Source organism: Pygocentrus nattereri, chromosome 9, assembly GCF_015220715.1.
Source record: "Pygocentrus nattereri isolate fPygNat1 chromosome 9, fPygNat1.pri, whole genome shotgun sequence".
Lineage (NCBI taxonomy): Eukaryota > Metazoa > Chordata > Actinopteri > Characiformes > Serrasalmidae > Pygocentrus > Pygocentrus nattereri.
In genome coordinates, this window is record NC_051219.1 from 21,734,072 (window position 1) to 21,757,443 (window position 23,372).

General features: G+C 39.9%; 1 protein-coding gene across 2 annotated transcripts in view; it reads left to right on the plus strand.

Moving 5' to 3' along the window:
* Window positions 1–22,944, plus strand: part of samd10b (sterile alpha motif domain containing 10b) — a 131,912-nt gene extending 108,968 nt beyond the window's left edge. For both annotated transcript variants that reach the window (XM_017681913.2, XM_017681912.2), the window contains exons 4-5: window positions 5,711–5,851; window positions 19,981–22,944. In XM_017681913.2, coding sequence (XP_017537402.1) covers window positions 5,711–5,851; window positions 19,981–20,003 — 164 coding nt within the window. In that variant the 3' untranslated portion in view covers window positions 20,004–22,944. The remainder of the gene's footprint in view (window positions 1–5,710; window positions 5,852–19,980) is intronic.
* Window positions 22,945–23,372: the final 428 nt, after the last annotated feature.

Genomic DNA, 23,372 nt, shown 5'->3' on the forward strand with positions numbered 1-23,372 from the left:
AATATATCATCTTTCTTTCCATTAGGTCACGGGACTAGGCAGGGCTGCCCCCTATCGCCCTCGTTATTTGCACTGATGATTGAGCCTTTAGCAGTTGCAATACGGTCTGATAGTACTATTAAGGGCATACGGAGGGGTGAATCTGAACATAAAGTGTCCCTCTATGCGGACGATACCCTCTTGTATGTGTCTGAGCCACTTAAGACCTTGCCTCAAATATTGTCATTACTTGGTAGTTTTGGAAAAATATCAGGATATAAAATAAATTTGCAAAAGAGTGAACTTTTGCCGATCAATACAGCAGCCAGAATAATCACATTTGACTCCTTACCATTTAAACTGAGTAAAGATAAATTTAAGTACTTAGGTATTTGGGTTACTAATAACTACAAGCATCTCTACAAAGCAAATTTTATTCCACTGATGGACTCAGCATTTATGAAGGAATATCAGCATTTATATGGAATGGGAAAAATGCACGCATCCGCAAAAGTATCCTGCAGCGACATCGAGAACATGGTGGACTATCGTTACCCAATTTTCAGTACTATTATTGGGCAGCCAATGCCCGCTCTATGTTATATTGGTTTAAATCATATATTGATGGTCCTGAGTGGCTGTCTCTTGAGAATTTGTCATGTCAACCTGCCTCATTACATGCATTGCTCTGCTCAACGTTCCCATCACCTCATCCAGTATGCAAATACTCTCTAAATCCAGTGGTTAAACATTCTCTCAAAATATGGGGACAGTTTAGAAGACATTTCTCACTTAATGATATTTATAGTATAATGAATACTCATAATATGGGACCACTGGCTCGCGTGAAGAGGCTGTGGGAAGAGGACCTGGCTACAGGAATAACTGAGGATGTCTGGCAATCTATATTGAAAAATATTCATCTATCTTCGATATGTCAAAGACATCGAGTGATCCAATTTAAAGTGGTCCATAGATTGCATTGGTCCAAAGTAAAACTGGCAAAATTTAAACGTGAGATAGATCCTCACTGTGATAGATGTGAAGTTGAGCCTGGAACTCTGTACCACATGTTTTGGCTTTGTCCAAAACTTGAAGATTTTTGGAAGTCTATATTTAGGTTTATCTCTGATATATTGGGGACAATAATAGAGCCTGATGCCATAATCTCTATATTTGGCATTGCACCACAGTATTCTCATTTAAATCAAAATAATAAAATCCTTATAGCCTTTACTACTCTTTTAGCTCGAAAGCAAATACTACTTAAATGGAAAGATAAGTCCCCTCCAACTTTTAAAATGTGGTTTATTGAACTTTTATACAATTTGACTATGGAAAAAATAAGGTATTCTATAAGAGGTTGTGCCTACAAATTTTTTGATATCTGGCAACCGGTTTTGGATCAAATTAGGGAGATGGATCCCTCGCTAATCTCATTCTCACAGGAGTAATGTACATATTTTGTAATTTATCATTTTTTTTCTTCTCTCCTTTTTAAATACTAATACTTTATGAATCTTTTCAAATCTATATTTGCATTTGTGCAACAGTTAGGGGTTGTTTTGGGTGGGGGGGTTGAAATAATGACAAAAAATAAAACGTGTATTATATAGTGTATTAATGCTTAAGATGTTCAATAAAAACACTTTGAAGAAAAAAAAAAACAACTCCAGTGTAATTGTTGCTACACGCCGCCGTAGGATATCACACTATTGGCGACGAGGATTTAGAGGATTTTAAGTTACCGACGAGTCACAGAGAAGCGAGCTCCGGTGAATCCAGCAGTTCCAATTCTCAAGAGGTGAGCGTAGTTTCACCACCGCCATAGCATGCAAAGATGGCAGCTGTAATCGGCTCGGTAGCCCCTTTTGATAATGCAACTCAGTCTTGGGAAGAGTATAGTGAATTGTTGGACTGTTTCTTCGAAGCTAATGATATTAAAGAGCCAGAAAGACGGAAGGCTGTACTTTTAAGCGGAGTTGGTGCTACTACTTATAGCTTGCTGAGGAATTTAGTCAGTCCTGAATTGCCAAAAGCAAAAACGTATGACCAGATTACTGCTGAGCTTAAGAAACACTTCAACCCCACACCAAGTGAAATCGTGCAAAGATTTAAATTTAATTCACGCATACGGAAGGGCGGTGAGTCAATAGCTGAGTATGTGGCTGAATTGAGGAAATTAGCACTGCATTGTGACTACAAAGACGCATTGTCAGAATGTTAAGGGACAGATTGGTGTGTGGAGTGAATGATGACCGAATGCAACGGCGACTTTTATCTGAAACGAAACTGACTTTTGATAAGGCTTTGGAATTATGTCAGGCTATCGAATCAGCATTGAAAGATGTGAAAGAAATGCAAGGGAAGCTAGCCGAGGACACAGCACTGCATGCACGTGTGCCAAAGACTCAAGTAGGTGTTCACAAAGTATCTGCTGACAAAACTCAGCGCAAATTTCCCAGTTGTTATCGCTGCAAAGGCCAGCACAATGCCGCTGAATGCAAGTTTGCCACTGAGCTGTGTCATAACTGTGGCAAAAGAGAGCACATTAAGAAAGCTTGTAGATCAAAGGCGGGCAATTCACATGTGCAGAAGGCAACATTCAAAGGGCAAAAAGGCGAAAGCAGGGGCCCAGGAAAAGGACAGCGAGCGAATCAACTTAGAGGGGAGGAAGGAAGTGATACAGAGGACACGAGTTTTCATACAATTTACAGCATGTCAGAAGAGCTGACCAAGGTAGCGCCCATCACACGCACCATGAATGTCAATGGAATGAAAGTCACATTTGAAGTTGATACTGGTTGTGGAGTAACCATATTAAGCAAACAGCAATACACACAACTGTGGAAGAAAACAGACACTGCAGAATTAAAGCCCTGCTCGCTAAAATTAAAAACATACACAGGAGAGAAGTTAGGAGTGCTGGGAATGGCACAAGTGAAGGTGCAACATGAAAACAAAGAAAAGAACTTACCTGTAGTAGTAGTTGGAGGCGAAGGACCAAACCTTCTAGGGCGAAGTTGGCTACAAGAGCTGGCCATGATGGATCAGTTAGTGAACAAGGTGAAATCGCAGCCCAAGTTGCAGCTGGAGGGGATTCTCGAAAGACACCCTGAGGTGTTCAAAGAAGAGTTAGGACAGCTCAAGGGTGTCACGGCGAAGATTAATGTGGACAGGGAGGCCCAACCACGATTCTGTAAACCCCGACCGGTACCCTATGCAGTCAAGCCACTGGTTGAAAGCGAGCTACAGAGGTTCCTGGATGACAAGATAATCGAGCCAGTGCAGGTTGCAGAGTGGGCGGTGCCCATAGTCCTAGTGCGAAAACCAGATGGCTCCATTAGAATATGTGGGGATTACAAACTCACTGTTAATAGAGCATCGCGGGTGGATCAGTATCCAATTCACAAAGTGGAGGACCTTTTCGCACAGCTGAACAGGGGGCAGCATTTCACGAAATTAGACATGAGTCATGCATGTCAACAGGTAGTCTTAGAAGAAGAATCTAGAAAGTATGTAACCATCAATACACACAAGGGATTGTATACCTATACACGCTTACCATTTGGAGTAGCTTCTAGTCCTGCTATATTCCAGAGAACAATGGAGGGCATCTTAGGTGGAATTCCGAATGTTGCCATTTATTTGGATGACATACTTTGTACAGGACCAAATGAACAAGAACACCTGAAAACGCTGGAGGAAGTACTTCAACGGTTGGAGAAAAGCGGCCTGAGGTTGAAAAGAAGCAAGTGTGAGTTCATGGGAAAAGAGGTGACGTTCCTAGGCCAAAAGATCAATGCCAGTGGTCTACACCCTCTGACAGAGAAAGTGGAAGCCATCGCGGAAGCACCTGAGCCACAAAATGTTAGTGAGTTAAAAGCTTACCTGGGCTTGTTGAACTACTACCATAGGTTCCTCCCGAAGCTCTCCACACTGCTAGCACCGCTGCATACCCTGCTAAAGAAAGAAGAGAAATGGTCATGGGGGCTCAAGCAGCAGAAGGAATTTGAAGAGTCCAAAGTGCTACTTCAGTCCTGTAGTGTGTTAGTACACTACGACTCAAACAAACCACTCATTTTAGCATGTGACCCATCACCCTACGGTGTGGGAGCCATACTCTCTCATCGTATGGCGGATGGCTCAGAGAGACCTATAGGGTTCGTCTCAAGAACTTTCAGTGCAGCTGAGAAGAACTACTCCCAGTTGGACAAGGAAGGCCTTGTCCGGTAGTTTTCGGAGTGACAAAGTTCCATAAATACCTGTATGGGAGACAGTTCGCAATAGTGACTGAGCACAAGCCACTAATTTCACTGTTCAGTGAAATGAGAGCCATACCTCAGATGACATCTCCTAGGATTCAGAGATGGGCAGTCACGTTAGCAGTGTATGAGTACACCATCATGTACAAAGTGGACCGAGACCATACGAACGCTGACGCGTTGAGTAGGCTACCCTTGGATGGGGAAAGAGAGAGCACGCCTGAGGAGGAGGAGAGAGTGCTGCTGTTTGAGGACATTGGCGTGCCACTGGTGAACGCACAGCAAATTAAGAAAGGGACAGACAAAGACCCTGTGCTAGCAAGAGTGCATGAATGCATCTTGCGAGGCTGGCCAAAGGTGAACAGTCCTGAGTTCATTCCATATGCCCAACACCAGGATGAGCTCAGTACCCAGGAAGGATGTATCCTGTGGGGAGGACATGTTGTTGTTCCACAACCTGGATGCAATGCCTTACTGAAACAACTACACCAAGCACACCCCGGCATCACCCGAATGAAAGGGTTGGCGAGAAGTTACATGTGGTGGCCAAACATCGATGGTGGAGGCGCTTGTGAAAGCGTGTGCGACATGCCAGGAAAACCGGAACAGTCCTCCAGTGGCCCCATTACATCCCTGGGAAGTTCCTGATAAACCATGGAGGAGAATCCACATCGATTATGCGGGTCCATGGATGGGAAGGAAGTTGAGGTCAACACTTGACTTAATACATCCAGACTTTAGAAATAGAGTACATGACAAACAAGAGAAACAAAAAGGTTATCGTGACATGCATACGCGAGTGAGAATACTTGGAGAGGGAGACTTGGTCTACACATGCAACTTTGGCTCAGGACCAACCTGGGTATCAGGAGTAATAACAGAGAAGACAGGCCCTGTGTCATTCCAAGTTACTTTAGGTAATGGACAAGTTGTGAGACGACACATCGACCAAGTACGTGGTAGAAACTCCACCCCACCGGCGATGACACCAGAGGTCTTGCCTGACTCCTCGCCTGAGGAGGACATCACTGCAACTGGGGAGCAGCCTGAGTCTTCACCTGTGGTTGACTCACCAGCTGTGAGAAGATCTCAGCGAACCAGAAAAGCTCCAGATTACTTGAAGGACTATATTTAGTTAGTAGTGAGTTCCCCAGCCACAGGACAAGAATGCGACAAGGGAGCTACCTTCTGGGAACAGTGATACGCTTATCGGGGTGACAGCGAGAACAAGCGCTGCGGGCTGAACACGTGTTTCGGTTGTTGTGTTAGTGTTGGAGAATAAATGGCATGAAGCCAAAGAAAAACAACTCCAGTGTGATTGTTTCTACACGCCACCATAGGATATCACACTAATGAAAGAGAACTCCCAGAAAACCTTATTGCTCAATTGTTTGCTAAAATTTGAAGAGAAGTGCTGTATTTAAATTTGTCCACTCTACGCACACACTCTTCCTTTCTTTGCACAGGTCGTGCTCTGTTGAGACTGAATGGTGAGAAGTTGGAGCGTATGGGCATCGTGCAGGAGACACTGAGGCAGGAGGTGCTGCAGCAGGTCCTCCAGCTGCAGGTCCGAGAGGAAGTGCGTAATCTACAACTGCTCAGCAGAGGTGAGGACTTCATTTCATGCTTTGACAGCACAGTAACAAGTTTAAAGCCATGTAATAAGAGTTCATATATGTCTGCTAGAAATTGGATGTTAATTAAACCAAGACCCTGCACACTCACTGGTCACCTTATTAGAAACACCTGCACTGTAGCTCCACCTTACTGATCTAGAGTTGTAGACTGCAGCCCATCTGTTACCAAGCACAAATAGTGGTCTCTGTCTTCTAGCTCTTCATCAATGATCAGTTGAGAACTGTTTTCAGCTGGATATTTTTGGGTATTTGATGATTTTTGGGTATTTATTGATGTTTAGAGTAGATACCTCAATGGACAGGCATGAGAAAATGAACACTGGTCAAAAGGTGGAAAATTCTTGTAAACGTTTGTAATTATTCTAGTTACTAAACTTATAGATTATTTTGGATTAAGATTTGTAATTTATGTATTACAGAAACTGAATACTTAAACTTTCAGTCAGTTACATTTCACATAGAAAAACATTTGTTTTACTCTTTACATTTTTATTTAAACCTACAAAGTGATCTTTACAAATCCAGTCAGTTGAATTCCTGTTTGTTTGAATTTACTGTTTTATTTAAACATACATTGAAGTTTATTTTAAAATGAAAGTGTCCGCATCTATGATAATTTATCTTTGTGTGAGGCCTAGCACCGCAGATTCACTGCATCACACACCACACACACCACACACACCACTAAAGAGGGACTTGGGAAATAGGGGTGCTGAGGGGGCTGCAGCACCCCCAGATTTCCCTAGGGACTGTTTTTTCACTGCAACTTTTAAAAACAATAACATTAAAAAATGTACAGAACTTTTTTTCTAAAGGATTCTGAGTCATATGTGGTTTACACGGTGTAGTATTTGTATTTTTATTTTGTTTTATTTTTATTTGGCCATAATTTGCTGTTAAAAGTGAAGCGAATTGCTTCTCTGCCAACTGTTGGTCGCATCGGATGAAGCAGGAGTTGTATGATAGTTTTATGCTCTGAAGTGGCCTAATATTGTTTGGAACAATTAATTTTTCAACAGAAAACATAATTATCTCCTTCTCTCATCTTCTCTTTTAAACCATTATAATAATCCTCATGTGCACAAGTAGTTTTACTATGGGTCTGACACATGTTGTTTCTCATGAAAAATCTGATTGGTACATCCCCAGCTCTTTTGCACAAAGTTCATCAAGCAGGAAAGAGCAGAGACAGAAGGGGCTGCATCAGCTGTGTCCACTGTGTCGGTTATAAGTGTGCAACTTTGTTTTGTTGCCTCTCTCCAAATAATTAAAATGAAAAAGGAACAATAACATGCCTTGAAGGTCGCTGGTTCGGTCCCCTGAGCCAACAGCATGTCACTGAAGTGCCGTTGAGCAAGGGCTACCCATCACTCTGGGCAAGTGTGCTCACTGTCCCCTAGTGTGTGTGCATTCACTAGTGTGTATGTGGGTGTTTCACTGCACAGATGGGCTAAAATACAGAGGTGAAATTTCCCCGTTGTGGGGCTTATAAAAGTCACTTAATGAGCTTTACTTTTATATACTGGAGTATTTTTGAATGTCATTCTACCTCCTTAAATTAAGTAAGATTTTAACTAAGCACTCATACTTTCACTTAAGTACAGATTCTCATTTTCTTTTTCTTTTCTCATTTTTTTACACCTCTGTGCTGGTCCAGAAACTGACCAGTGATGAATGACGTAGAGGATAGCTGCCTGTTTGAGCACGACAACAGATGTATAATTGTACATCTATATAGTGGAGCTATTAGGTATGCAAAGCTCATAAAGTGACCAGTGAGTAGAACGTAGGTGTTTTTAATGAAGTGGATGCTAAGTGTAGATTGCAGCTGTTGATCTTTTTATTTAAACTTTATCTCATGGGTTCATTATAAGTTCCATTCTTAGTGTTCTAACAAATTGAATTTAAAAAATGAAAATTTAAAGTGTCTAATTAGTTTTTTTACTATGTTCTACAGCAGTCATCAGGGTTAAGGTGTGCAGTGTGAAGGGCTTCTCAGGCTACAGGTGCTGATACAGCTACAGTCCATGTTCTTGCTTGAGCAAGTGTCAGACCCCAGTCTAGCCCCTACATTAACAGGAAACAAATTAGAGCTCATTTAAACGCTGTGTCAGGGAATTCTTCTGCTAGGGAGTAAATTTAATTTAACAGTTCACCACACCTTGGCCTATGCACCGTAATAGAGAAAACTAATTGAGCTGCCCGGTTAAAAGGATTGACCACCTGGGTGCCGTAAAAGGGGGTTGGATGATGAGAGTCCAGACAGGTGGAGGGGTGCTATAGATGGTTGTGGGGGTCAAATAAAAGTGCTGTCAGCGTTGATTACTTTGTTCCTGATAGCTGCCATCACCTGTCAGGTTCAGTTAAGCTCAGCACAGAGAGCCTGTCCCGTCTACACCGCTGTAAGAGCCAGCTGATCCTGAGTTTATTCTTAGATGTGCCAGCCTAAGTATTTGTGATGACCCACCGAGTGGAGATATAAAGAGAAGACCCCTATAGCACCCTGTCATATTTGATTTAGTTGCCCCAAACTAAAACATGAAATATTGAGTAAGAAAAAGAGTGAGACAAGCTTGTGGAACTGAGCTTTTCCTCATCGTGGCTTTGCTGCAAAGAGACAGAGAGCGAGAGAGAGCGAGAGAGAGCGAGAGAGAGAGTTATTGTCTGGTGTTGCTCATGTCAATGAGTAAGAGCGTGTGTTTCTGTTTACCCTCCAGCTGTCCTTCAGTTTCAGGCACACCTAATGTCACACATTCAATCTCTCTCTTCCTCCCTCTTTCTTCCCTTCTCTCTTTTCTCTGTCTCTATCCTGCGTGCCCTCTCTCCTTCCCACTTTGTTTTTCTCATTTCTTCCTCTCTTTTTCTCACCTTTCTCAATCTTTCTTGTCCTTTCTTCTTCTTTCCCTTTGTTCTTCTCTTTGTCTCTCATCCTTCCTATCCCTCTTTCCCCATTTCTGTCTCTTTTTTGTTTTTCACTTTCTTTCCATCTTGCTCTGCCTTCCCTCTGTCTGTTTGTGTACCTTCATTTCTGTACTGTCCTTTTTCTCTCTCTCTCTGTCCCTCTCCATCTCTCTATCAGTGTTTCTCTCCATCTCTCCATTTTATTTCCCCTGTATTTTTCTTTCCTTTCTCTTTTCACTCTTCTCATTCTGTCTTTCTTTCTGTCTTTGTTCTTCATACTAGTTTTCTCTATGAATCTTTTGTTTCGTCTCCTTTTCGATTTCCTTTTTTACCCTTTAAGCACCATTTCTGTCTCATAATTTTCTTTTTCTTTTTTTTCTTTCTTTCTCCTTGAAGGTTCTTGATATGTTTTTGCGCCAGGGTCAGGTGTGTGTGATGAATTTCTGGAGGGTTGTACACACGGATGGTGAGATGGTATTGGGTGGAGGAGAGGTAAAAGAGCTGTCACACTTTTTACAGGTTTTCTATACTAAAACATGGGCCTTTCTCTGCAAAACACCATTCTCTAAACCGTGGTCTCTAAGGATGTCAAACTTTAATAAGCAAATTTTGATGAGCAAATTAGCTTCCGTCTAACATTCTACACGGTTATAATTAAGCACCATGACATGTGTGAACTGTTTAAAGTATTAAAGAAACATAGAAAGCCTACTTACTGCAGCTGTCTAATAGTGCTATGAGCAAATTTATGGAACAGACTCACATTTTTTTGGGTAATGGGGGTCATAAAGCATGAAATATTTGCACAGTGTAGAGGGTATGTTGTGTTTTCAAAGGATGTAAATAAAATGATTGTCATCAAAAAACAGCCAGTCTGTAGTGTCTGAATATTCCACAGTTATGGGCTCATTGTGTTTAGAGGAGCATGTTGTACCTGTCAAGTTTGTCATGACTTTAAACCCATTTTAACACACCTCATTTTAATGATCTCAAAAGTAAATAACATCTGCACTAGTTCTGAATGTTAAAGCAGATTCTGTCTCTGTGCATATTTCTGGGAATTGGCATGGAAATATTATTTTTATTACTCATTGCTGTCTATCATTGCTCTCTGTTTGTGTTACTCATGCATTAACATGCTTCTCCAGTTATTTGAAAATGCTGTATTCTAATGAGTGTACAGGTAGAGTCATTCTGCCCTCTACAACCTCGCCTCCTCTTCTCCTCCCCTGTTGCATTTGCTCTGAAATGTAATTTAACCAAGAGCAGGGCAGATGCTCCCCAAGCTGTCATTGCTATTCGTTCTGAGCCCCAGCCCTTATTACCTCTGCCACAAATCACTGCCCAAAACGCCACCGTAATAGTCCAGCAACGTTCAAGCACAAAAGCAGGAGAGAAAAAAAGTGTTTACAGATCTCTCTCAACAGACACTTTCTCATCTGCTGCCTCTTTGTTCAGCTTTACAGAATGCTTCTATTGTGTCCAAACCACCGGTTCTTTTGTTTGCTCGCTTTTGACGCTATTTTGCTTGCTTCTTTTTATTTGAGCACTGAGTTTCCATGAAAAGGAAAATAGAATTTTTTTTATGTATTTGAATGGTCTATTCTTTTCTTGTGTGAATTTATGGTGCTCTCATGAAACTAACTTGCGCTGAATGTTGCTCTATCTCTGCCCGAAACTCCATATCATCGAGTTTACGGTTATGGACTCCAAAGTCCATAACAGTAAAAGAAAACTTAAGTCCTAAAGACGACTTAAAGCAGTGAATCAACACAGTTTTCCCTTACCCTTTATGCTGTCAGTCAGCCAACACATGCTAGGTGGATGAAGGTGGATGAAAGTACAGAAAATATTTAGGCTTTAAGATGGATACTACTTGTGTTTTTAGTTATACGGTGTACGTTTGCCCATTTTTATAAATTGCAGTATGTTGAACAGTGTCCAAAACCACATAGTTAGTCTAGCCTCTATGGAAATCTGATATATAGAAATATATGGATTTCAAATATATTATTAAAAAAAATATATAAAATATATTAGCATATACAAATTATATTATCCAATTTATATTTATCACATATCTACATACATCCCTGACATATATCCCTGCTGGTTTAAACTGCTTTATGCTGGACAGGTACTGGTTTACCTGGTCATCCAGCATGGTCATGCTGCTTGACCAATATACCTGCATGTAAGCATTTTTTCTTCATTTTTAGATTTTAGATGTCTAGATTTATTCATACTTTATACTGTTATCTCTTATGTACATTATACTCTCATTCTTATTTTTACTTATACCCATATATACTAGCTTCATATAAGGTTTCCTTATTAAATGTATACTGCTTGTATACAAACCCAAATCAGAAAAATTTGAAAAATGCAAATAAGAAAAGAAAGCAGTCATTTCTGAAGCTTACTTTGACTTGTACTTCATTACAGACAGTATGAAGCTTACATTGAGTTGTACTTCATTACAGACAAACAAGATATTTCATGTTTTGTCTGGTCAATGTAATTTCATTTGTAAATATACAACCATTCCTGCCATTCATATATACATATGTATACATATAACTGTATACATATGGATATAGATGTTAATAGCTCAGTTCTTATGAAGTACTTAAAATTTGTCATACTTTTAAATTTTTGTTATACTTACGTAATAAGAGTATTTAGAGATGCATCATGAAGGGAAAAGTAGTATAATAGCTATGTAACTAAACTCTGAAAACAATGCATGTTGTAAAATATGCAATAAAATCATTACAGCATGAAATAAAGAAATATTGTTTCCTGGCACAAAGCAAACCGATAGCATAGTAACGGTTATGACTGTCCTGAGATGTATTCAACAGTATCAGACATGTATGGAGGATTAATATCCTGTGCATATGTTGTGTAGACACATTTTGAAATGCATGCCTGACCCTTTATGATTATACTGTAATCTAAATCATTGAATTCAGGTGTTCCAATCACTTCCATGGCCACAGGTGTATAAAACCAAGCCCCTAGGCCTGCAGACTGCTTCTACAAACATTAGTGAAAGAATGGGTCGCTCTCAGGAGCTCAGTGAATTACAGCGTGGTTCCGTAATCGGATGCCAGCTGTGCAACAAGTCCGGTCATGAAATTTCCTTGCTACTAAATATTCCACATTCAACTGTCAGTGGTATTATAACAAAGTGGAAGCGATTGGGAATGACAGCAACTCAGCCATGAAGTGGTAGGCCACGTAAAATGACAGAGTGGGGTTATAGTGCACAGAGGTAGGCAACTTTCTGCATTTCTGTCAATCACTACAGACCTCCAAACTTCATGTGGCCTTCAGATTATCTCAAGAACAGCGTGTAGAGAGCTTAATGGAATGGGAGCAGCTGCATCTTACATCACCAAGCGCAAAGAAAAGCATCAAATACAGTGGTGTAACGTGCTGCCACTGGACTCTAGAGCGACGAATCACAATTCTCCATCTGACAATCTGATGGGCGAGTTTGGGTTTGGTGGTTGCCAGGAGAACGGTACTTGTCTGACTGCATTGTGCCAAGTGTAAAGTTTGGTGGAGGGGGGATTATGGCGTGGGGTTGTTTTACAGGAGTTGGGCTTGGCCCCTTAGTTCCAGTGAAAGGAGCTCTGATGCTTCAGCAGACCAAGAGATTTTTTACACAAATTCATGCTCCCCACTTTGTGGGAACAGTTTGGGGATGGCCTCATCCTGTTCCAACATGACTGCACACCAGTGCACAAAGCAAGGTCCATAAAGACATGGATCAGTGAGTTTGGTGTGGAAGAACTTGATTGGCCTGCACAGAGTCCTGACCTCAATCCGATAGAGCACTTTTGGGATGAATTAGAGTGGAGACTGCGAGGCAGGCCTTCTCATCCAATATCAGTGTCTGACTTCACAAATATGCTTCTGGAAGAAGGTCAAACATTCCCATAAACACACTTCTAAACCTTGCGGAAAACCTTACCATAAGAGTTGAAGCTGTTATAGCTGAAAAGGGCGGGCTGACATCATATTAAACCTATGGATTAAGAATAAGATGTCACTCAAGTTCATATGGGTGTGATGGAAGATGAGTGAATACTTTTGGCAATGTAGTGTATATGCATATATGGTCATGTTTTATATTTCTGTTTGACATTTAAGATCACTAAACAATTTGGATTTAGTATGTGATTTAGGTATACTAATATATAACAGTGCTAACTTGAAAGCAGCAATAAGCTTCTTTAGCCTCTTAACTCCACAATAAAACTAAAGAAGCATGTCTTGGCTGATTGACTACATTTGGGTTAAAGGATAAAGGTAATGTTTTTTCTTTTTTTTCTGAACTGTCGCTTTAAACCAAGGAGGCTGATGGCAGGCTGATTCTCAATATTCTCCTGCCAGTTCAATTGCTTAGTCTGTCCGGCCAGCCTGTACCCACCAGGAGTGCAGCCAGAGGCTGTTCTCAACATCTGCCAGCCTGCGTCCTTGCGCTCGACTCTCCACCCCGGTGTTTTTGTTTTTCTCTTTTTCTGCCACTAATCTGCCTGTCCTTCCAGCGTCTGAGAAATTGTCCCTGTTCAGTGGGAGGAGATATAGTGGAGCACAGAGAATTCACCATCTGTTACTTGTCTCTGTAGTAATTATGGAAGGGACAGGTATCGTCTGCGGTCTGAATGCTGTTGCTTTCAAGTAGCTTTTAGTGAAGTTAGCAGTTTCTAGAGAGCTGTCTGCCATGCATATGTGTAGACTAAACAGCATTTTTAGTGGAGAATCCCACTGAGCATATAGTCCACCCATTTCAATGCTGGTTTAAACATTCCCTCATCCACTTGGCATCGCCACTTCCCCTATGGGCAATCCCTGGCGCTATCTTAAGGGCTGTTCCATTACTTAATTAGCTCATGTAAAGTGTGTTAGAGCCCTCAGAGGGACTTATATAAGCTTGGATTTCAACAGCAGAATTGAAATGCCTAGAAATCATTGCAACCTGAAGCAACAACCCAAAAAATTACAAACTATTTACAGGCTACAATAGTAAACTACTTTAAAGCACTTAATATATCATAACAATAATATTCAATTTCCTGGGCTTTAGGTTGCAAACTAATCCATCTGTTGTACATGACTGCTGGTACAGCTTCAACTTTACTCTGCTAGCTGCTAGTTAGCAAGCTAAAGACTACATGGCTAACAACAACTAAAAGTAAGGTTTTATATTTTTGTCAGACTAAGCAATTGTTGACAATTTTTTTGTATGAGTCTGAGGCTAACATGCTGAGGGTGAGTGCATTCCAAATAAAATGTCTGCTTCTCACTGTTTGGACTTTCCATTTACTTTGAGTGAGCATCTAGGTGTGACACACATCCAAATGGTGAGTGAAGTCAGCAAGGACATGTTAAAAAAAGAGGACCAAGGTAGGCCTTGTATGAGGATTCTAGAAACACAATAGAAGAACAACTTTTAGTTACTTTTGCTCACAAGGATCTTTTTGGAACCAAAATTGGCTCTTCTATGGCAGAGTTTCCCAACTCTGGTCCTGAAGGCCCAATGCCCTGCACATATTACTGGATCCAATGAATGTAGCGATGCTTGCAGCTGAAGCCAATAAGAAATTCTTAACTCTTCCAAATGAAGATAGTCATTACGACCAACGAATGTACCAGAAAGGAAATCAGAATGGTAGGTTGAAGTGCTGAGGTGTAGAATGCTATTTTTGTAAAGTAAAGTGTAAAGTATTATGTAATGTGACAATTTGGAAGCTCCTGCTCCACAATTAGCATATATGCTAGGTCTGCAGAATGAGTGTCTTTGTTTTCACACGTCAGAATATATAAGCTTTGCTTCATTCTATTCATTCTGTGCATTTGTGGATATTCATGCAAGTGTATGACTACAGAATAAATATTGTTCTATGTCCGCACCACTAGTATTAATAAGCTAAGATATAGCTTATAAGCAAGATGGGTAATGTCAGTTCATACTCTCAGAAAAAAGTTTTCGAGCTCTGCTCAGCTACACTAGCTTGTGTAAATGTAGACATTTTTGTGTGTCTGCTCAGAACAGTGCAGTATGTTGTTTACATCATACATTAAGTTAAGCTAACTAACAAGCAGGTAACTGGTTAGCCAAGTTGGATAATTGGAGTCACATAAAATAACCAAAAAGACAGTAATCACATTTATTATGATGGTTCCACTTGTAACAAGCAGGTGGAAAATGAACTAGAACTAGAAGGACATGTCCTGTTGGTTCCTGATTAGGACTGTTCTTGTTTTCAACTGACCCTTTCAGAACAGCAGGGAAAATGTTATTAAGAATTTCCATTTTGCTCTGGAGAATGGCAAGCTACCTTATCATGAACCAGAATCAACTGATGGACATTACAGGGCATCAAATAAATATTTCTTCCTGCTGACAGAATTTGACCAGAACCTGCCAGATTGTGGCTTCATCCCATTCCATTTTTACTTTGCTTTGTGTCCAGAAGAATCACTGTGAGAATCACAGTGGCTGTGTATTGACCTTTCACTGAACTTTCCCTGCACATTCTACATCCCTCTGCCATACATCCCCCAATCCCCCTTCTCTCTCTCCCCCTCTCTCACTCTTTTTCACAAACCCACCTTCTCTCACTTACTTTAAATGTCATGTTGAGAGACACTCTCTTACCTTTATTATATGCCTTTGAGGTCAAGAGGGCATCTTTCGATGGCTTGAAGGAAATGACACACTCTCACATCTGAAATGCCAGCCATCTTGTCCCTCCACCTATGATAAACCTGAAAGAGCCCAGAAGCATCATGTCACAGCACGTTCAACTCTGTGGATATGAAGAGGCTACAAGGCTTTAGAAGGCCATTTTTATTACATATGTGATATTCAATAAATATCATTACTGAATATTCTGATAACATAAGGACATTTATAGTATATCTATCCAGGTACACAAAATCAGTCAATTCACTCAGTTAATGTAGCTTTCTTAGGCTTCATTGAGACGACCGAGCATATTCCAAAAAGGCATCATGGTCTATGACAGGAATCGAACAGAGTTGAAAAATTCTCAACTTTAGCAGAAAAGCTCTGCTTGTCATGCATCACATTTCAGGGAGTAACTAATCAGAAAATGGGGGAAAGAAAAACTGAACCAGTGCGCAAACACAACACTCTACCATGCCGCCAACTTTGTGTTTTATTTAGGAATTATGAAGCTTAATCTCACTAACTGCACTATGTAGGTCATAAAATAAGGGCTTCTACATGTACATAGTCTGTTACATGTCAAATAGAAAGCCAGTTATAGCTTCACCATTAGCTTCACAACTCCCTATCATTTGTATGCAGCAGCCATAATTGCCTGACCTGCGCAGTGTGCTATGCAAGGAATAGGGAGCCATTTGAGATGTGAGGGTTTCTTAAAACAGTACATACTACCTTCAGTGCCCTGAATGTAATAAAATGCAGGATACAATAGCTTCTCGACTGCTATGTAATATCATATCAAGTGCTGAGAGTAAGGATGCATTACTCTGGGCCTGAAGTTAGAACCTTAATGAATGCAGAGCTGAACAGCATGACAACTTTGCTTGCATTTGCAAAGTAAAAATATTTAGCTCAAAGAAATACATTAAATCACTGGCATATTTGTCATCTTGTACACATGTCACTTAAGTTTGGTAAGAAACCTTAGGACATGAGTGCCCATCAACCCCAAAGCTTGGTGAGTAGCCTAGTTTACCTTGATATAGAAATGCGACATGTCTCTTTGCTAGTGGGGTTCAAGGCACATGGTAAACACTGTTGGAAGCACAGTAAGTGCTAGTTTTTTGTCTGTCCATGTATTGCGATGTGAGACATGAAGTTGAGCATCCTCCCCATAAAGATCCACTCTGCTTCTTCCCTGCTTTGCAAAATGGGTCACAGGATTCTTTGTGGTTCAGATGTGGATTTTTTTCAACTCCACTGTCTGAACACAGCCTTAACTGGCTGTTTTCTTACAGAGGATATCATTACTTTAGTGTAGGCTCACCTTTAATTTGCAAGAGATAATCAAAAGTTCCAGATACATTGGAACAGTTTTTGTTTAGCTTTATGAACATATTTGATTTTTTATAAGCTTAAACACAGAGAGCTGGAGGTATGTATGAGTGCAGGCCAAACAAGAAAACGTTGGTAAGCAACGTTGGCAGTGAGAGCATATTGCGGCCGCATCAGGGCACATTTCTAGTGCACGTATTATTGTTATTCTGTTGCTAAATGTTAAAGTCTCTGTCTAGACTTTGCACAATTCTCCCTCAAATGCATATGCATGAGAAAAAGAAGAGCATTTTGTGTGTTCCTTGCACATCCTATAAAGTGCGTGTTTAGACCTGCATGACACTGTTTTTAGAAAGCATGGGGGCAGAGTGTGTTTTGCACCTATTTGTGGTGCAAAAGTCTTAGTACATTTTGCCCAAAGACAGTTCTTTGAACCATTGCACTGTGCTTGGTTTTGCATTGTTTTTTTTTCTGTTTAATCCTTTCATCATCTTATTTTCATTTCTCCAAGTTTAGCTCCCAAAATTAGACAAGGCTTTTATTGATTTCTGTGAGCTGAGATATCATGTTCCTAAATTGCAATCAGGGCGGTCTTCTTCGACTGATTGCATTACGGAATATGCATAGTTCCTATCCGGCTAAACATTGCTGCCATTGTAATGTGCTGTATGCAGATGAGTTCTCATTTTTCCTACACCTTTTTTGTTATTTGTGTCCTTGATGAGATTTGTCCTGCTTTTTTTCTGTCTCCAACGTTCAGTGCCTGCAGTGAATAAGAAATATCAGTGCATTTTACATGCCTAGATTTACGCTAATTGCTGACTTCAAAATCACATAACTCTTCAAAGCAGATTTGGAGAACATCTGTGCAGTGTGTCCTTGTAGCAGGTTTTCCACTGGTGTTTTTGTTTATCTGATAGTGTTATTTTAATTCTATATCAAGTGTCAAGGGGGAAAACCTTGCTAAAACCATCTGCAACTTGAACCATGTGAAGTTGAATAGATTATGCAAAATGCCATATAATGTGTATCTAACATATATAATATCATGTATATTGTGTATATTGTACAATGAGCTAATGTGAACCAGGAGTCATGATGTCTATAACACAAATATATTGATTTTATTTACTATTCCAAACCACCAGTGAACCTACATAGGTCTTCTGAGTTTTTAATTGTAATGTTGATAATGGTAGAATAACAGCATAAGCCCTGCATGTGCCCTGTATTTTAAAAAAATACAGTTTAGGCCAAAACTTCAGGTAGCACCACTGTGCACATTTACATCTCACTTTCCAGAATGGAGCTTTATACATAAAACCATTCTGAATGAGTTTGCTTACACCTTTACTGCTTAATTATGCAGAACAATTGAAAAATTAGTGGCATTCCCCTTTAAGGCTGCGGCTAATCATGTAAACTGTCGGGTTGACAACAAGTTCTGCATGAAGCGCAGAGTTAAAAAAAAGCACCCTGAATAAGTTGAGATAAAAGAGAAAATTAAAGGTAACTGACAGAAATAGTAGTGATTATAAATGAAGTTCTTTCCCAACAAACATTCTATTCTACAGGTGTAATTCTACTCCAGATAAAAAATTGCATTTGGGAAACAGTAGCACAGACTGTGAGCATGTCACACCCACATCCAGGCACAGTTTGCATGCCTTAATGCAAGGATGGGCCTCAGTGATGGATTGCACATCAAGAACTACTGGCATGCACTTTCAACCAAACCTGCTTAAGCTATCATTGAACATTTTGCCCAATTATATTTAATCTGATTTAATCCTTTTTAAACATTGATAAATACTCTTTTTACGAAGCATGCCTTGTCTACAAATATTAATAATACAGTGTTAATATTTAGAGTACTAAGCTGAATATTGTTTTGGAGCATTGGGGTAGGATACAGGCTGAAGGTGCACAGTGGCCATCCAGAGAGGGCCCAGCTCCTGTTTACCACCACAGCTATACAAGCCCACCAGCATCACTGAGCTGAAGCAGTTCTGTAAGGAGGAATGGACAAACATTGGTCTAAGTCAATATGCAGGATTGATCACTAGGTAAAGGAAATGTTTGAAGTCTGTGCTGCTCAATGGAGTCATACCACATACTGAAAGCAGAGGATTATATACTTTTGCCAACAAAGATGTTTAATATTGAATCACTTTCTTCAGTAAATTAATGAAAAAAGTATATCTAATGATATTGTAGGTCAGATTTAAGTAGAAGTGCAGAGAACTCTAAAGGTACTCTACCACTGTAGCTTATCCCCATTTCTTCACAGCCAGGTGGAAACCTGATAGCTAGTTAAGCTGAGAATTATTTGCCACATATCTGTATTGTAGCTAGTTATCTTCGCTCCAGTACCTCTTACTTAATCATTCTATATTGTATTTATTGTAATTTTTTAAATAAGTGTATAACCTGCACCATAGCTTAATCACTACACACATGCCTCAAATGACGAGTTCTTAACTAATCACAAGTAGACTTGCTTACATGTTTTCTGACAGTGTATGATATGCTGTTATCTATAGAAATCAAGAAAAGTACAGCCCCCCCGCCCCCCCAAAAAAAAATTGCGAGAAATACTGAAGCAGGTGTGGATGTTTGTGGTTGGAACTACACTCCCGAGGAAGGTAAATCACCAGGACCAGGGTTGATGACCACTGGGCTATACAGACATAGAATCATCTTAATGTCTGTGAAATGTCTACAAAAAAACGATTGTTCAATTGCTGCATGCTTTGCTAAATCAATCCCTTCAGATTCCTATTTTTATCTGTGCTGCAAAATTCTTTTTGATGTCACATTTAGTCATTGTCTGATAACTGGCTGTAGACATGTCTCTTGTTCAGCATTTCTGAAAAGCCCTTCATTCAGCACCTCAACTATTTCCCAGACAAAAAAGAGCTTAACAGTGGGAGGGAAGGAGAGGTTGGGAAAGAATCTTGGAGAGATGACAAGGTCAGGTAGAAATGTGTGTGTGTGTGTGTGTGTGTGCGCGCGCACTGTAGATTGGAGGGGAGGGATGACGAGACAGGTTTTATGATGCTTATTCTCTCTGTATGTATGTATTCTCTCAATTCACATGAATAATATATTCTTTCTCTGTCTCTTTCCCTGCCTGTCTCTCTCTCTCTCCCCCCAGCATCTTTCGGCAACTTTTCTTAGCTCATCCATCCATTTGGCAGCTCTCTCCTCTCCGCCCAACACAATGGATCCCTGATAAGGAGAGGAGGCCCAGCTCCAAACTGACACTGACAGAGGAGAAGATAAAGAGTGCGAATGAGAGAGAGAGAGAGACTGAGCTCAGGCTGGTGTTAGAAAAGAAAAAGTGCCATTCTTGGCCAAAGCAGAGACTAGAATGTCTGCATGCCAAGCCAAGCTGATGCGCTTTTAAAGGACGCAAGCTGAGAAAGACAATGCTACATTCATACTGTAATATTACAATAGGATTCAATGCTCACCACTTCTGCACTGAACTGCATTACCAAGTGTTTCATCAAAAGACAGGTCAGCACTTTGACACTCTGCTCTTATTGGACTGTGGATGCTGAGGAACTTCCCATTAAAGCTGTGGCCAGATGGACTGTTGATGAAAATCAATTAACTTATGGGAAAGGATGCAGGAACATGAACAAAGCAATCTGCTTCTGGTCCCCGAGTTCATCCAGTTGGAAGCATGAGCCAAAAGAACACAAGAGCTGGGCTTTGGTCTTTCCTTTCAGAAAAAGATAATAAAAAAAAACAAAACAAACAAGCTAGATAGCTACTATTAACTGGTCACTGAATCACTAAGTTCCCTCTAAAATCCAGAAGGTTGCCGGTTCGATCCCCTTTGCTGACAGTCCATGACTGAAGTGCCCTTGAGCAAGGCACTTAACCCCCCAATTGCTCCCCAGGCGCCCACTGCCCACTGCCCCCTAGTGTGTGTGTGTTCACTAGCGTGCATGTATGTGGATGTTTCACTGCATGGCTGGGTTAAATGTGGAGGTCTAATTTCACAGTGTGCAAACACAGTGACGAATGGTTGTTAATTCTATTCTATTCTAAATCACCACCCGTAATTTTGGGCAAATGACTGGTGTGACCGCTACTTTATGCTAACCAAGGTTAGCCAGCCCCCTACAAAGTCCTATTTCTTACAAATGAATTGAGAAAATGTCAAAACTGACATTGTGCCAGCTCAGATGGGTTATCCATCAATGAATTCACATCTATCATCAACCTACATGGACAGGAAGATGAAAAATTCATCTTCCTGAAGTCAAAACAAAAAACACTGTCATCCTCCTTGCCCTGTCAAAAGACAAAATACCTTTTGTCTGGATCTTATAAGAATTGATGTGCTGCTGTCAGCAGAAATAGAGCAAATAGAATTAGTATTCTAGAGTAGAGAAGTCAGAGATTTGAATGCCTAGAGCCCTCCTGTTCTTGACACACGTGCTTTGTTATTTAAGGTCAATGGACGGCACATTGTATTTAAATGGACTCATTGCTGAATGTCAATATCGATAGACTGGCACACTTCATAACCAACCTTCAACAATGTATTTGATTTCTTCTCAGGGTGAGAAAATTATTATTTTTTAATACATGCTAATATTGTCTGCTGCCCATTGTAGCCCTTTCCAAAAAGCACTTAAATTATAACCTATGATTTGGATGCCCTTTTTAGGTCTTGAGATGTACACAATGTAGCTGTCTAGGCATTTTCTTTGTATACAATAAACACTGTTTCTGTAAGAAGCATAAATAAAGTTTATATGTTAGGGATACATGTTTAGAATCTAGGAATGATAATTGTCATTACTTGTAGAAGTAACTCAGAGTTGTCTCTGCACTGTTCAAAGCAATAATATGATTGGTCGCTGTGGAATAATGATGGTGATCTAGGTTATGAAATTCCAGCCATGCCCTCATCTCCTTTTTAAATGTGTCATGCTTGGATGGTAATCTGCACTTTAAAAAGGGCACCTGTTTGTGTTACGCCACTGTTGCTCCCAATATGGTTGTCCAATCAAACGCCACTGAGTGACCTAATGTGTTATGTAATGTAAGAGGGTTGATCAAGGGTCAGTTTTTATCTTTGAAATCAAAGTGAATATGACTACATAGAAAGAGTTGACTGATCGTGGATCAAAATTCTTGCTTCATAAATATGGGCCTTTATGTCTTCTCTTTCAAAGGCACAACCATCACCATTATCACTGTGCTTTTATCTTTTATCTCTCATGCTTAAGAATTATTTATATAGTCTTGTAGACATTGGAACCCACAAACATTGTGATATCTGTGTAACATTTATTCTTTGTGTATTACAGAAAGATTTTCTGCAATACTGTAGATTTCTGATGGGATGAAACAAAAATTTAGAATATTAGAGTATTTTCAAAGAACCCACATCACAGAAATCTGAATTTTGAAGATTTTAATTAAAAGTGTTTGATGTAGGATATAAATATTGTTAAAGCACCATTCATCCTCAGTCCATGTGGTCTACGTGAACTATTCTACCATAAAAAAAATTAATAAATAATATTTACAAGAATTATGTTATGATCTATTCAAACACAATGCATTAACTGAGATAGTAATATACTAAAATATACAAAATCATAATTTATGGGGTACTTTCTGTTGGGAGGTAGCAGTCCCAAACCCTAACTCCTCAATTTCAACTTAATGTTTTTTTCCTTTAAAAGTAATCTTTGATTTTTTTGAAGTTAAAAGATTTAGATATTATGAGTTTGATTTTAAAACAAAAGAAAATTGTGTTCAAAAATGCTGTCCAATGTTTTCATGTCACTACCAAAACAAAGCGTTTTAGTTCATAAGTGTAGCCTTATTTTAGCCACACTCCTGCATTTTAGAGCAGGAGGTGAGACTACATCCCTGTCCCTCATGGCCACATGGTGAGCAGATCCCATTGTTTTAAAGGAAATGAGTCAGTGTGTAACCCTGTCAGTATTGAAACATTTCTTTTCTGCAGTTAAGTTTTCTGTGTTTTAAAAAGTATTATGTACTAGATCTTTCACTGGCAAACAGTCCTACTGGCATATTGACTCTGGTTTGTGTACATGCCCATTACTAGTAAATTCCTATATAAAAAGTGCATCTGTGAAAGGGGCTAATGTTTTGAATTACATAATTTAAAAATTGTGTGGAATCAGTTCTTGGAATCAACTCCATCACTTGAAATCAGAATCTGAGTTGATCCAACAGCCATACTCAAACGAAGAGGCTGTTTACACCTAGCACCAACATACTACTACTACTACTCCTATTATTACTACTACTATTAATAATTTCTACAGCGCCTTTCTCATACCAAAGATCACTTTACCCTAGCAGGGAAAAAACCTTCATTAAACAGAAGAATGAAAGTGCTGAGAAAAGAGGTAAGTTTTAAGCTGAGCTTTGAAGGAGGAAGATGAGGGTCATTCTAAATTTTGGTACTAATTAATTACCCGCATTGGAGGATCAAATTGTTCGGGAAGGGCAGTTGGGGTGCAGGAGGCCATAAATAGGCTGGTGCTA